Source organism: Phascolarctos cinereus, unplaced genomic scaffold (genome assembly GCF_003287225.1).
Source record: "Phascolarctos cinereus isolate Bilbo 61053 unplaced genomic scaffold, phaCin_HiC Scaffold_4;HRSCAF=312, whole genome shotgun sequence".
In the NCBI taxonomy this organism is placed as follows: Eukaryota; Metazoa; Chordata; class Mammalia; order Diprotodontia; family Phascolarctidae; genus Phascolarctos; species Phascolarctos cinereus.
In genome coordinates, this window is record NW_027555847.1 from 220743029 (window position 1) to 220758709 (window position 15681).

The window sequence follows — 15681 nt, forward strand, 5'->3', positions numbered from 1 at the left end:
AGCTAGTAAACGTCTGAAGCTCCTGACTCCAGGTCTAACACTTTATCCATTAGTGGCTCACAATCTGTAGTCAATGGACCTATTGTGTGTGTGTTGGAGGAAGGGGAAGGTTGTTTGGGAGTTATTTCAAGGAGTCTGTACATTTATATGTGAAGCCACACGTAAACAAATAGACTTTTTTGTGCTGGACAAATAAAATATCTCATGTATATGACTATTTTTCAAATTTAGGTTAATGTTTTGAGAGCCACAAAATATGAATTTATTTAAAAACATTACTGAAGTCATGACAACTTTTTTCTCATGGAGTATTTTCTTCAATCATAGGATCATGGCATCATAGATTTATTTTATTTTTAATTCAATTTTGGTTTTTTAAAACTAATGAAATCCATCCTCTCTCCCTACCACCTCACGCCCACTGAAAAAAGAAAGAAAAACAGAACTGTTGCCACAAATACACAAAGTTAAGCAAAACAAATTCCCTCACTGGTCTTGTCCAAAAAATATATATATGTCTCAATCTGCTCTGAGTCCAAGCAGGTGGTTACTTTGTGAGATCACTTTAGACATACAGGCTAATCCAGATTTAGAGGTGGAAAGGGCCTTAAAGAGCATTAAATCCAACCTTTTTATTTTTGGGAATAAGGAAACTAGGGCATAGACAGGGTCTCACAGGTGGTATCTGAGGTGGGATTCAAACTCAAATCTTACTGACTTCAAGTTCCATTTCCTAGCCACTATACCAACTATTCTGTCTCTCAAAATGTTATTGATTAGGAACCATCTTAGCTGCTTTGAAGGCTCATCACAATACTACTAACTCAGTTAAAAATCACTTAGCACCGGCGGATGCTAATACTAAAACTATTGTGAGAGGCAGCCTGTGAAATTATTTATTTTTTTTTGTTTTTGTTTTGGCAATTGGGGTTAAGTGACTTGCCCAGGGTCACACAGCTAGTGTCAAGTGTTTGGTCTGAGGCTAGATTTGAACTCAGGTCCCCTCTTGACTTCAGGGCCAGTGCTCTATCCACTGTGCCACCTAGCTGCCCCAGTCTGTGAAATTATTTGACATAAAAAAGGAATTCTCATACCTGAAAAGACTGGCAGCTACTGCTGTAGCCCATATGTCAGGATCTAGTTTCCCTGGCTCTTAAGCAGCCCAGATAACAAGTTTATATTGTTACTGCTGCTGTTGTTTTTTTAACTAGACCTGTGATTTCATCAGTATGAAGAAATCCAGGTCTTTCTCTAGCAATGCTTATTACCACCTGTTCTGCAATTTATAGTCCCAGAGCAGTTTCTTAACCTTTTATTGTGCCATAGACTACTCTGGCAATGTGGTGAGGCCTATTGATCACTTCTCAGAATAATATTTTTAAATAATTGAAGGAAATGCTAAATTTCAGTTCAAATTTAGTGAAAATAATGATTTCTTTTACCCATCCAAGTTCATGAATTCTCTGAAATTCATCCACTGACCCAGGCTAAGATCTCTTGTCTCTCCTAGAGAGTTGCCTAATGCACAGAGATTAAATGATTTGCCAAGAGTCACATAGCTAGCATGTGTCTGAGGTAGGACTTAACCCAGGTCTCCCTAACTCTGAAGCCAGTTCTCTACTTATTTCACTCCACCACCCTGCCTCTCATCGACAAGACTGCATAACATATTAAATACCAAAAAATACCATAATAGACAGATGATGCATACTAGTATGAACACCTTTAAGCATCCCAACCAGATATCTGAATCAATTAAAGTTGTGGATTCAAATCAATCTAATTTACCTAAACTATGCCCTCTGAGTTGCTGTGATTCATCTCCCTCCAAACTCTTGCTTTCTTCCACAGGCTGGGCTGGAGCAACGCTTAGCCAACACCAAGAAGAAAGCCTCCCAGATGGAGAAATTGTTACCCAAACAGATAATTAATAAGGACCAGAGGGAGGTGCTGAGGCTTCTCTGTAAAGCTCATGAGCTGGAGGTGGAGAACACAGAGCTTCAGGCAAACAACTTGTACCAGAAGAACCTTTTGTGCCAGAAGGATTTTGTGATTCAGCGGTACCATCAGCACAGGCTTCTCTGTGAGGAAATCATCCAGCAGCAGCGGGAGCTGATAAAGGGTAAAGTTCGGACTGTTTGCTCAATAGCCAACACTTGATGCCAGTTAAATACTCTAGCTTTTATTTCATTTATTTCATTTATTTATTTATTTTTATTTTATCTTTGGCTCAGAAACCCTGCCTGCAAGTCACATTCTGAGTATTTCCTTTTCTTCACGTTTTAGTCTTCAGTTGCTTGGGCTGGGCATTTTTCTGTGTCTTAATCCTTCCATTAGTGACCTAACATTGGTAGCCATGACAACCATTTGGAAAAGATGCAGCAAAGCAAGGTTAATGACTTCATTCCAAGAAAATGAACACTTTGGGGAGAGCAAGAGATGGCGCTATCTGGGAGGGTGAAGAGCAAACAGGGAAAACTTTCACCATATTTTCACTCAAAATCATAATAAACTATACAAAAGTACATCTTCAGACTTTTTGAAGAATGTAAACTGATTACTTAAGAGCTCTTAATTAAGTCCTTTCCCTTCTGTGAATGCCCAATCCAACCCAATAATGCAACGAAAATGTTTTAAGGACTTACGAGTTACAAGATGACCGCTGTATCAGACATAAGAGACACAAAGACAAAATGAAAAAACAGGCTCTACCCTCGAGGGGCTTACCTTTGATTTGCCCTTTGTTTAGTAAAGGGTGATCTTTTATTGATCAGCAGGGCTAACGCTAGGCAAAATTCTTTTTCAAAAAATTTTTATTGGTGTTTTTGTGTCACCTTCAATTCCTGAATTCTATTCCTTGTCCATTGAACTATCCCTTTTAACACACACACACACAAAGAAAAACAAAGCAATAGAGCAAATCTAACCAACATATCAACACAATACCCACAGTTCCTCACCTCTTCAAAGAAGGGAGGTAGATACATTTTCTCATGTTTTCCTCTGGTGAACTTCTAAACCAGGCAGAGTTGTTCTTCGATGCCCCTGGTTATAACTTTCTGCACCTCATTTCAAACTTTGGTCATGTTTTTCTCTCCCTGCCTGCTCCCCATATGCCTAGTGCCTGTTCCTTCTTCTGCCACTATTATAGAGCTACAGAATCTTGGTAGAGTTGGTAGAGACCTTACAGGTCATCTGGAAATGGCTTCTATAATACCTCTGATGGAGGGTCATCCCTGTGTTGAGCACTTCCTGCAATGAGGAGCTAATTACAGCTGAGAGCTCATTTTACTTTCTAGTAGTTGTTATTTTTTTGGCAGTGGTTTTTTTTAATTGAATTTTATTTATTTCAATCATGAAAATCTGCCTTCTCTCCTTCCCACCCCAAATTGAGAAAGAAAAACAAATCCCCATTGCAAACCTGTATCATCAAGGAAAACAACTTTCTGAGTTGGACTTGTCCAAAAAACTAAATATGTTTTAATCTGTGCTCTGAATCCATTACCTCTCTCTGTCAGGAAGTGGGTAGGATGTTTCATCATGGGTCTTCTGGAATAATGGTTGCTAATCACATTGATCAGAATTCCTAAGTCTTTCAAAGTTTTTCTTTTCAATGCTATTGTCATTTTATAGTTTTCCTGGTTCTGCTCACTTCTCTCTCCTCTTCAGTTCATTCAAGTTTCCCCAAGTTTCTCTGAAACAATCCCCTTCATCACTTCCAACAACACAATGATATTTCATCACATTCAGATACCATAACTTTTTCAGCCATTTGCCAATTGATGGGCACCACCCTCCCTTCAGTTTTCAGTCCTTTGCTACTATAAAAGGAGAAGCTATAAGTATTTTTGTAAACTTGGGTACTTTTCTTTTTCCTTTGATTTCTTTTGTACATAGATTCAGGAGTGGTACTTCTGGGTCAGAGAGTATGCACGGTGTAATAACTTTTGGGGGCATAGTTCCAAATTACTTTTCAGAATTGCTGCACAGGGTTCATACTTCCACTAACAAGACAGTAATTGCTCCTGCTTTCCCACAATCCCTCCAGCATTTGTCCTATCTTTTTTTTTTTATCAACTTTGGCAACTATCACTGTTAGAAAGTTTGTAGGTTCACAAATCTAGAATTCAAAGGGTACTAGGAGACCATCTATTTCCCGTTCCTTGTTTACAAATGAGTTAACTTAAACAAAAACAAATGAGTTAACTGAGGCAGAGAAAGGTTAAGTAACTTGTCTAAGGTAACACCAGTAGTAAGCATCAGAGGTGGAGGGACTGAAGCTGGCTCCTCTCGCTCCAGAACTAGTCTTCTCTCTACTGTACCGTACTACTGAGACAAAATCAGCTTCCCTCTCACTTGTACTTGATTCTAATTTTTCTCTGTGGAGGAAACCAGAATGAGTTTCAGATATTTAAAGAAGGATATAATATCTCCTTTAGTCTTTTCTTTTCCATGTTTAAACCTTGCCATTTTCTTCAACTATTGGTCCTATAATTTCTAGATTATCACGCAGCTCCTGAGTATACTTTAGTTGGTAAGCCTCCCTCTGAAAATGTCACATTTAAGATTAGGTGTGTTGGCACATGCCTATAATCCCTGCCACTGGAGGAGGCTGAAGCTGGTGGATCACTTGAATTTAGGAGTTCTGAGCTTCAGCAGGACTGTCAATTGAGTGTCTGCACTAAGTCCCACACCAATACAAAACACCTGGGGGTACTCCCAGGATCAGGGTGAGGGGCTTCCTAAGGAGGAATTAACTAGCCCAGGTTGGAGGCAGCAAGTGAAAGTTTCTCTGTTTTAGGAGTGAGATCATGCTGTGAGTGGCTGGTGTGCTTGTAGCCTGGCTGAGAAAATACATCTTTTGAGATAATGTGTATTTGAGGTACCCACTCTCAAAAAAAAAAATTACAAAACTGAACACAACTATTCCAGTTGTTGTTTGACCATTGTAGAATATAGTTGTATGATTCCTTTATCTGGACATAATACTTCCTGTTAAAAGCAATCCAAGAAAAAACAATGAACCAAGAAAAAATAAAACAAACCTATGCAATTATGATGAGATGGTGATATAATCAGATACAATGTCTCGCTTCTTAGTATTTTCTTTTCCAAGTGAAACCTCTCTGGTTTCTTCCAATTATTGCTTCTATAGTCCCTCAACTAGAATTTATTAAGTGCCTACTACGTGTCAGGCATGGTGCTAAGCATAGGAGATACAGAGAAAGGCAAAGAATAGTCAGTGCTCTCAGAGATCTTCCTCTATAATGGGGGAAAACACGCAAACTATGTACAAGCAAACTATATACAGGATAAACTGGAAATAATTAACAGAGGAGATAATCAATTGATAATAAAGGAGATAAACTGGAGATAATTACCCAGCATTAAGGGAGATCAGAAAAGGCTTCTTGTCTTTAATTACCTTGTTTCTAGATTATCCCCCACACCCACTCCCTAGATATTACACTGCCTTCCTCTAAATGTACTGTAGTTTGCCAGTGTCCCTCTTAAAATGTGTCTAGGACAGAGGCTAATTGTTCCAGTTGTTTGACCAATGCAGAATACGACAGTGTGATGACTTCCCCTTCTCTGGGGAAACACAATACTGCTCCTAAAAGAAAATAAAATGGAACCATTATAATGACTGAGCCTTGGTCCTGAAGAAGAGATGAGAAAATGTACTCCCTTCCTTCTTCGCAATGGTAGGGAACTATAGGTGTGGAATGCTCCATATACTCTGTCTTGGTGGATGTGTTGATTGGCTTTGCCAAACCACTTGGTTTTTCTTTCTTTTATTCTTTGTCACAGGGATAGGGAAGAGGGAGAGGAGAAGGGATGCATTTAGAAAGGAAGATGATGGAAAAATGAAAAATATCAATGGAAATAGAAAATATTTAAAAATAAAAAACCACATATGAAGCAATTCAAGATTGCATTAGCTTTTTGAGTAGCCACACCACACTTTTAGTTTATTAAGCTTGTGGTCAACTGACATAATGAATATGTTAAGTGTGGGGAGTAATCTAGAAATTATAGGAGCAAAAGTGGAAGAAACTGGGGAAGTTTAACTTGGAAAATTAGTATTATTATGATGTAATATTATAGGTATAATGTAATTTATCCTTAGTAAATACTGCTAAGTATTAGTATTAGTAACAGTACTGCTACTAATTACTAAGGATATGTTATATCTGACTATATCTGTCATAAGTACATTAGTTTTTTCCCCTTATTGTTAATATGGTGAGGGAGCATATTGTAGAAAATAGAACTTTAGATTAGTAGGAGCCTGAAGACCAGCTTCAGAATGTACTAGTCACGTGGCCTTGCTCAAATTATATAACTTCTCTGTCAGTCAGTTTTCTAGGGTCTACTTTGAGAATTAGGCAGAATGTCATAATGGCTAGGGAGATGGTGTTGGGGTCAGAAGGCCTGAATTCAAGCCTTGCCTCAGATACCTATAGGTTGTGTGACCCTGGGCAAGTCACTTACTTTCAACATGTCCTAGATAACAATAAGACTAGAAGCTGCCGATCTGCATTGGCAGAGGGATTTCTTCATGTATTGCTCCCTATACCGATGAAATCAGATCTGTCCCACTCCCCCAAAGGAGAACTTACAAAAGAATACTTACTCTCTTACATCGCAGAGTTGTAGAGAGATTTGATAATTGATTTGAAACTACTTTGTGAATTGTAAGGTGCTACATAAAATACACGGTATAATTTTTGAGTTAGTTTCAAATGAAATTAAATGAAGGATTTTACGATTACCTATGTTAAATTTCATCTTCTGGATGACAGTAGTTACCTGATCACATCTATAAGATCTTTCTAATCAGGAAGATCTGAGTTCAAGTCTAACCTCAGATACTTTTAAAAAACATATTCTTTCTAGTGGTAACATTTCATGGCTTTCTTTCTTTTCCTTCCTTCCTTCCTTCCTTCCTTCCTTCCTTCCTTCCTTCCTTCCTTCCTTCCTTCCTTCCTTTTTGGTGAAGCAATTGGGGGTAAATGACTTACCTAGGGTCACACAGCTAGAATGTCAAGTATGTGAGGCCAGATTTGAACTCAGGTCTCCAAAGTTGGAGCTCTATCCACTGTGCCACCTAGCTGCCCCTAATCTCAGACACTTAATGGCTTTGTGACCATGGACAAGTCACTTAAATTGTGTCTACCTCAGTTTCCTAATCTGTAAAATGGAGATAAATAATAGTCCTACCCTCCCAGGATTGTTGTGAGAATAAAATGAGATAATATTTATAAAGTGCTTCACATAATTTAAAGCACAATATAAATTTATTATTATTTTTATTATCATTTTAGTACTCTGGGATAGAATTTTTCTGAGCTATATAACTTTAAAGCAATTAGATATTTTTCTATTGTCTGCTCAGTTCTCTTGGACTTCAATTTCCTCTTTCCAGTGTTTGTTCTCTCTGAATATAATTGTGCTCACTACAGAAGAGTTCAATTCAATTCAATGAAATAGGAATTGAGCTATTCTGTTTTCTTTTGTTCATCTGATAACACATCTTCTAGAAGCAGGCTCATGTCTTCCTTGTCCTTTTTGCTTCAGATATGAGCTTATAAAACCCTGCTTTTAGAGAAGGATCTGGTGAAAATATAAATGCGTGATATCCAAAAGTCTTAGTGCAATAGGTACCCTGTATAAATGTCCTACTGGTCCCTTTGCTCCAGGCTTTTTGTTGTTCAGTTGTTTCAGTCATTTCTGACTCTTCGTGACCCCGTTTGAGGTTTCCAAATTTTATGCAGCGATGGCCACCCTCTCCCCCCACTTGATTTTTAAAAAATTTATGGGAATAATCTTCTTAGTTTATATTTTATTCTAATCAAGAATTTATTATAGTATTTATAACAACACACAAATAAGTCCTCAATATATTGTAAAAAGAATGCAATGCACATTTATTGATAAAATCCTTTAAATTTTCTTCAAATTTGACCTCATTTGTGCATACCATATTAAATAATTTCTGGGCTGCATTTATTATTATTTGGAGTGAATTCAGCAAGTTTAGCTCAGTGGCCTGGAGTCAAGAAGACTCATACTCCTGATTTCAAATCTGGTCTTAGAAACTAGCCGTATGACCCTGGGTGAGTCACTTAGCCCTGTTTGCCTCAGTTTCCTCATCTATAAAATAAGCTGGAGAAGGAAGTGGCGAACTACTCCAGTATGTTTGCTAAGAAAATCCCAAATGGAATCATGAAGAGTCAGACATGTCCTCTATCCTCAAATAACTTACTATCTTATTAGGGAGGCACAAATATGGGATGGATATCTCACTTGATTTTTTTTGGTCTCATCTCTTATTGGAACATCTTTGCTTTTCTGGGATGTGATGAAGGTAACTGGATTCCTGTACCAGAGCCACTGGAAAAGAGATATCGACTTTACTCTCAAGAATTAGAGGAGGGGACCCTAAATCGTCTGCTTCTGCTCCACTCAGTGATGTTTAACTCCCTCAGGGTAAGGCTGGTTTACCTTCTAGTTTATCTGGCCCATTCTTGTTTTGGAAATGTCTAGGGCTACAGATGTTCATAGCTCTGGTAGTTCAGAGGAGGGAGAGCTCAGCATGAGCTAGAGAGTTTGGAGAAGACTTTGTAGAGGAAGAACTTGAGAGAGGGGTTCTGCTCAGGTAGGGGTTGTCATATCCTTCCAGGACAAGGTGAGTGCCTTGAGGACAGAGACAGCTATATCTTTCCTTATATCTCCAGTGTTAAGCAGAGCTTCTTGAACATAGTTGGGGCTCAATAATCGAGGGTTGAATTGGGAGGCACTGTGGTACAATGGGAAGGGCAGTGTTGATATTGGAGTCATGGGACTTCAGTTTAAATCCCAGTTCTTTCACTTACTACCTTTGTGACTTTAGACAAGTCTCTGGGCCTCAAGGGCCTCATCTGTAAAATGAGGGGTTTGGACAAGAAGACCTCTAAAGGTGACACTGGGAAGTTTGTTGGACTTAGAGTCAGAGGACCTGAGTTCAAATTATGCCACTGATGCTCACTACCTGTGTGGTCCAGGGAAAGTCACCTTAACATTCCTTGGGCCTTAGTTTCATAATCTGTAAACTGTGAGGTTGGACTTTGACCCTCTAAGGTGCCGTCTAGCTCTTTCTGATGATTTTATTGTTTGTTTGTTTTTTATTTTAGGTAATTGGGGTTAAGTGACTTGCCCAGGGTCACACAGCTAGTAAGTGTTTGGTATGAGGCTGGATCTGAACTCAGGTCCTCTGGACTTCAGGGCTGGTGCTCTATCCACTGTGCCACCTGGCTGTGGGCAGGGATGAAAAGGGAGAGAGAGACATAGAGAGACAGAGAGACAGAGACAGAGAGAAAGACAGATGGAGACAGAGACAGAGACAGAGACAGAGACAAAGACAAAGACACAGAGAGAGAGAGCCAGCTTTCTTTCCTGCAAGAGCAATTTCCTCTCAGGGGCTTGACTGGAATTCTATGATGGTTCATAAGTAGATAGAATTGGACTATTTGCTGGCTTATGTGTAGATGATTTCTTAGATCCCCTCCAGCTCTAAATCTAAGCTGCTTCATTAATTTTGAGCTCCCTGAAGGCAGGAGACTTCTTTTGCCTCCTTTTAGTATTCTTATTTCTGGGCCATTTCTAGTTGTCCTGATCTCTACCTGGCCACTGGACCCAGATGGCTCTGGAGAAGAAAGTAAGGCTGGTGACTCAGCACAGCCCTGCCTCACATAAATCTAATTCACTTGCAAGTCATGGCATCATCTTCCTGATGTCATGGTCCTCCTCGAGAATGAAGGACAAACTGCAACCACACAGAACCATTAGACTGGTCTAGTGCTTATGAGCTCACCACTGGACTAAGTGCTCTTTCTGTCTGTAGCCTAAGATATTTCCTATGTGGCATCTTATGCCAACATCTAATGGCCCAAAGTCTTATGAGCCTTTTAATTTGATTAAGAGTTTCTCCATGCATTGTGATGAGATTTAGGAAAATTCCTTAATACCTAATTTACTCTGCCTATTGATTGATATCAGTTAAGGTTTTTGTGTCCTCTGTTATTTCATTAATAGAGGTGTCTGTGGAAACATCCACTCTTAACAAACACACACAGAATGAATACGATAAATACAAGACTTAAATACAAGGTAGCTGGGGGAGGAAGGGCACTAGCCTAGAGAATCGGAAAAGTCCTCATGTAGAGAAAGTAGTGACTGAGCTTAGTTTGAAGGAAGACAGGGATTCTAAAAGGTGGAGGCAAGGAAAGAGTAGACATCAGGCCTTGGAGATGACCAATGAAAAGGCACAGAGATAGGAGACGGAATGACAGGTGTGAGAAAAAGAAGAGTCCAGTTTGGTTGGCCAATAGAGTGCTGCAAGTAGTATAAAAGAAGCCTAAAAGATAGGGTGGGGCCAGATTGTGAAAGAAATCTGCCTCCTCTCAACTTGTAGCTCTTATAGACTATACCACTCACTTTATGATATATATATATATATATATATATATATATATACATTTATAATGTATAATATATAACATATATTTATAATATATATAATATACATAAATGACATAGCTTATGTTATTATTTGACCCTTATACTGTCATTAAGTTTTTTAAAATATTTCCATTGATCTCTACCTAGGCTGACCCTCAACTAACACCTTGCCGGCAAGGACTGTGTCCTATGTCTTAAATTTCTTTGTTTCATTCACAGTGTCTAGTACATTGATAAGGTTGGATAGAATTGTTGATTCTATCCAATTTTAATGATTAGAAGGAAACTTGAGGTTCAGGTAGCCCAACCCCAAAATTTTAGCATACAAGGAAACTAAGTCTCAGAGAAGTCAAGTGACCTGCCCAAATTGTACAACCAATAGTGGTGGAGCTGGCAATAGACTCCAGGTCTTCTGACTCCTAGTTTGGTGGTCTTTCCATCGCACCAAGATGAGGATGGTGGATTGAAATATGAAGATCCTTGGATTCCTAGAGCATTATAACAAGGAATGGTAGCTGTAAAGTTGGATGACAAAGTCAGATTCCAAAAAAAAATCTCCACAGGCCAAATGAAATATAATGTATTTGGATAGAGATGAACTTAAGTTCTACACTTGGGTTAAATAAATCGGATTCACAAATTCAAGATGGGACAAACACGGCTAGATAACCATTCAAGTAAAACAGATCTAGGAACTTTAGTGAACTGATGGTTGAACTACAAAGCAGCTGAAAAAGCTGATGAAGTTTTAGTATTCTTTAAGAGACGCATAGCATCTAAAACATAGGGGATGATGGTTTTGCCGTGCCATGCCTTGTCCACATCTAGAGCACTGTGTTCAGTTCCAGAGAGACATTGACAAGTTGGAGTGCACTCAGAAAAGGGCAACCAGGATTGAGAATGACCTCAAGGCCATACCATATGAAGATCACTGGAAGAATGGAGAATATTTAACTTGAAGAGAAGATTTAGGGGTGTGTGTGGGGGGAAATTTTTGAAGAGTTGTCTAGTGGGGAGAGGAGTGAGACTTGTACCTGATTTTAGGGGGCAAAAGGAAGAATGGAGAGAAGTTGTAGAGAAGCAGGTTATGGTGTGATGTAAGGAAAAACTTCTTCACGATTAGTGCTGTTCAAAAGTGGATTAGGAGGGGGCAACCAGGCGATGCAGTAGATATAGCACCAACCCTTTAGTCAGGAGGACCCGAGTTCAAATCCAGCCTCAGACCCGTACTAGCTGTGTGACCCTGGGCAAGTCACTTAACCCTGATTGCCTCCAAACCAAAAAAAGAAAAAAAAGTGGATTAGGCAATTTCAGGAGAGAATGGGTTCCTCTTCATTGGAGTTTTCAAGTGAAAGCTTGGTGACTACTTGTTGGGGATGTATTAGGGGAGATTCGTGTTCTGGGCTGAATAAGATTTTCTTTGTGGAGAGTAGTTTACCTGACTACTATGGTCTTCTGTGAATGATAATAGAATTTAATTGCCCAAGTAAATTGTCTAGTGGTGATTAGCTTCTAAATGTTGGCAGAATATGTAGCTTTTTTAAAATATCTCAAGTTTTTGGGGCAGCTAGGTGGGGCAGTGGAGATGGTCAATGCAGCACAGAGATAGGAGATGGAATGATAGGTGTGAAGAAAAGAAGAGGCCCTGGAGTAAGGAGGACCTGAGTTCAAACCTGGCCTCAGATCAGACACTTGACACTTACTAGCTGTGTCACCTTGGGCAAGTCATTTAACCTCAATTGTCTCACCAAAAGAACAAAAACAAAAAAACCCCTCAATTTAAAAAAAATAGTATTTCATTTTTTTTCTAGTTATATGTAAAGATAGTTTTCAACATACACTTTTATAAGATTTTGAGTTCCAAACTTTTTTCTTCCTCCTTCCCCAACCTCCTCCCCAAGACGGCAAGCAATCTGATATAGGTTATACATGTACAATCACATTAAACATACAAAATAGGTAACTCTTATTTCCTCTGAGGTAGTTTTTTTTCTCCTTAAGCCCTGGATTCACAAGGACTTTGTGCTCTAATGGGATTGAGGAATTCTTGAACTTCTGTGAAAAGTTTGCTTTTGGAAAAAACAACAGTAACAGACTTATTTTTGGTCTTTGCTGCTGCAGAAGACTAATAGCTTCTGTTGAAGAAAAAAATACTAATATTGCATTTTCATTTAGACACATGCCTGCTAGAAATAATTTAACATTAATCTAATATCCCATCATTTTCTAGCTTAGAGAAAGGGGTATAGATTGACATAGTCCCCCCAAGTTTGTGGATATATTCCTCTGCCAAGAAAATTTGAGTAATATTTATAGGAACCTTGAACAAGGAAAAGACCATAATATGTTAAAATACAATTTGGGGTCAGTATTCTAGAACAATAGTCATTATTCAGATCCTTCCTTGACTGCTCCCCTCAGGTGTTTCCTGGAACAGTGGGATGATGGAGAAAGAAGAGACTGCCTTTAGATATGTCAATAGCCCATTCACTTCAGAAGAAGGAGGCAGAGGAGTGGGGGTGTGTGTGTGTGGGGGAAGGCAATGATCTTAACTAGACTGGAGTTATTCTTTGTTATTTCTACCCTTTGGGAATATGAATAGTTATAGAAAATTTTTATTTCACTTATGGAAAAATGAATATTTTCCTAAGAAGGGCCTTTTGTTCTCCACCTATTACCTACACTTTTAAGGGAGTGTTTGGAAAGGGGTTTGAGGCTAGAGAAATATTTATATTTTAATATTTCTGGTTGAACTAGAGAGGAAGTTTGGAATATGCTTCCACACTGAATGTCATTTAATGATAGCTTAGAACCCCCAGTGACAGTAGCTGTCACTTTCTGTGACTAGTATCTACTAAAACTGAAACCATATAGATTTCAAGTATGAATTTTACACTTTTTGGGGACATTCTTAGTGAAAATGGAGCCTAAATTTATTACAATCACTTGTTTTTTGTTTTAACTTATGGTATGTGGAAAGATTCCTGAATTTGGAGTTAGAGAAGAAGGGGAGGGGAATGAAGGGAATACGTATTTACATAGCATTGTTGTACTGATCTACATCTGGCCACTGGACCCAGATGGCTCCAGAGGGGAAAGTGAGACTGGTGACTTTGTGCAGCCCTCCCTCACTACAGTCCAATTCACTTGCGTGTCACTGCATCACCTCCTTGATGTCCTCTTCAAGACAAAGGACAAACAACAACAATTGTGTGCTAGGCACTTCACAAATATTATCTCATTGCTTCCTCACAGGTAGGTACTATTATTATCCTCATTTTACAGTTGAGGAAACTGAGGCAAACAGAAGTTAAGTGATTTGCCCAGGGTCACACAGCAAGTAAGCATGGTAGGCAAAATTTGAACTTAGAACTTCCTGACTCCTGGGCCAGCGCTCTATGCTCTGCACCTTAGATGTGTCAATAATCACTTCAGAACGAAGGGCAGGCAATGATCTTAACCAGATTGCAGGTACTCTTTATTATTTCCACCCTTAATTTATTTTCCTAAGAAAGAGCTTCTGTGCTCTGCCTGTTACCCACCCTTCTAACTGGGTTTGAATCTACTTTCTACATATGCAGCCTGGGCAAATCACTTCTGCTCTCAGGGTCTCATTTTCTTCACCTCTAAAATAAGGGGGTTGAGCTAGCTGTCTTCTCAGGGCCCTTCCAGCTCTAAAATCCATTACACTGTGGAATTTCCATGATGTTAGATGACACGTAACACTCTTTTCGTCTCTTAATCTCATAATCCTGTAATGTTGACAGAGGCAAATAGAAAATTTTTATCTCGATTAAGGACCTATCAGTTATTTCTAAGAATAGTGATTTTGTAAGTGATGAGTTGATGAGTAAGTCTTAATGCAGACTTAGGAAGTTTCAGCTAGGTGGCACAGTGGATAGAGTTCCAGGAAGTATTGGAATCAGGAATCTGATTCCTCAGACACTTACTATCTGTGTGACCCTGGGCAAGTCACTTACCCCTGTTTGCCTTAGTTTCCTCATTTGTAAAATGAGCTGGAGAAAAATGTCAAAACGCTCTGGTAGCTTTGCCAAGAAAAGTAAAAAGGGGTCAGGAAGAGTTGGACGTGACTGAAAAACAACTAAACAACAGGAATACCAATATACCAATTCCCTGTATACCAAGGGCTAATACGAGGAAATTTGGAATGCAACAACACAATAAGGTCTAAGGACAAGACAGTGAAGCAAATCAGCTTTATTGAAGGGACATCCTTACAATATGGAGGGCAGTCAGGGAGGAAGGTGGAAACAGGTCAGTTCTAGGTGGAATTGTACATCCTGCTGGGTGTCTAAAGATGATGAATGGGTCACCCAAACTAGCAAAGTCTGGTAGGTTTTTATAGGGTTCTTATCTGAGTCAAACAGGACCAGGCATTGGGGGAAGGGAGCAAGGAGTCTTGACCAGGATATTGGCACTGATTCATGCTAGTAGGGGGTAGGGAAGACTCTTGGGGAATTGTTAGCTAGTTGATATTCAAACTCCCCATTTGTGGCCTTTGGGCCATTACTGCTGGACTTAACTCTCACAGAATGATTTAAGGATTTTGAGCTTTCTCAGGGCTTTAAATTTAGTGCGTGAGGAAGGCCATTTGAGTTATTATAGGGTTGTAGGCTGAAAAGGCTGCTGATCCCAAGGACAAGCTTTATGAGAAGCTCCCCACTGGGGCACGTCTCAGAAAGCCTCTTTCAACAAAGCACTCCATAAACTAGTGCCTTCTAAAGTGACATGCAAAATGGAGAAGCTGGGGAAATGGATAATCTGTGTAAGTCCCTGCTGATTTAACCCCTTCTGCAGAGCATCTCTTCTTTTCCTCAGTGGCCAGACACAGCTCAGCTGTAAACCTTAATGAAGAAGCTGTTTAGCGGGTTGATTTCCAAAGGTGCTTCATTAGAATAGTAAGACTTCCCCGAAAGGTCCCCAGGGAGTTATTTGAACTAAATAGTCCATTCTGTGTCCCCGCCATATCTTACCCAGCTCTCTTTCTTTGTGGTCCCAGGATGGTTCTGTTCTGAATATAGCTCAACAGATGGAGCTGCAGAAGGAGGATACCAGCAGAGACCAGCTTCACAATAGGAAAGACCTTCCTTGGGGAGCAAAATTTGAACTTCCCCCTATCATTATAGAACCAGACAGGTAATGGAGAGATTGCCATCA

General features: G+C 39.4%; 1 protein-coding gene across 1 annotated transcript in view; it reads left to right on the plus strand.

Annotated features, from left to right (window-relative positions):
* LOC110200125 (kinesin-like protein KIF19) overlaps window positions 1-15681 on the plus strand; it is an 87593-nt gene that overhangs the window by 55559 nt on the left and 16353 nt on the right. Inside the window, exons 13-15 of the mRNA XM_020975277.2 lie at window positions 1852-2122; window positions 8372-8493; window positions 15524-15660. Coding sequence (XP_020830936.1) covers window positions 1852-2122; window positions 8372-8493; window positions 15524-15660 — 530 coding nt within the window. The remainder of the gene's footprint in view (window positions 1-1851; window positions 2123-8371; window positions 8494-15523; window positions 15661-15681) is intronic.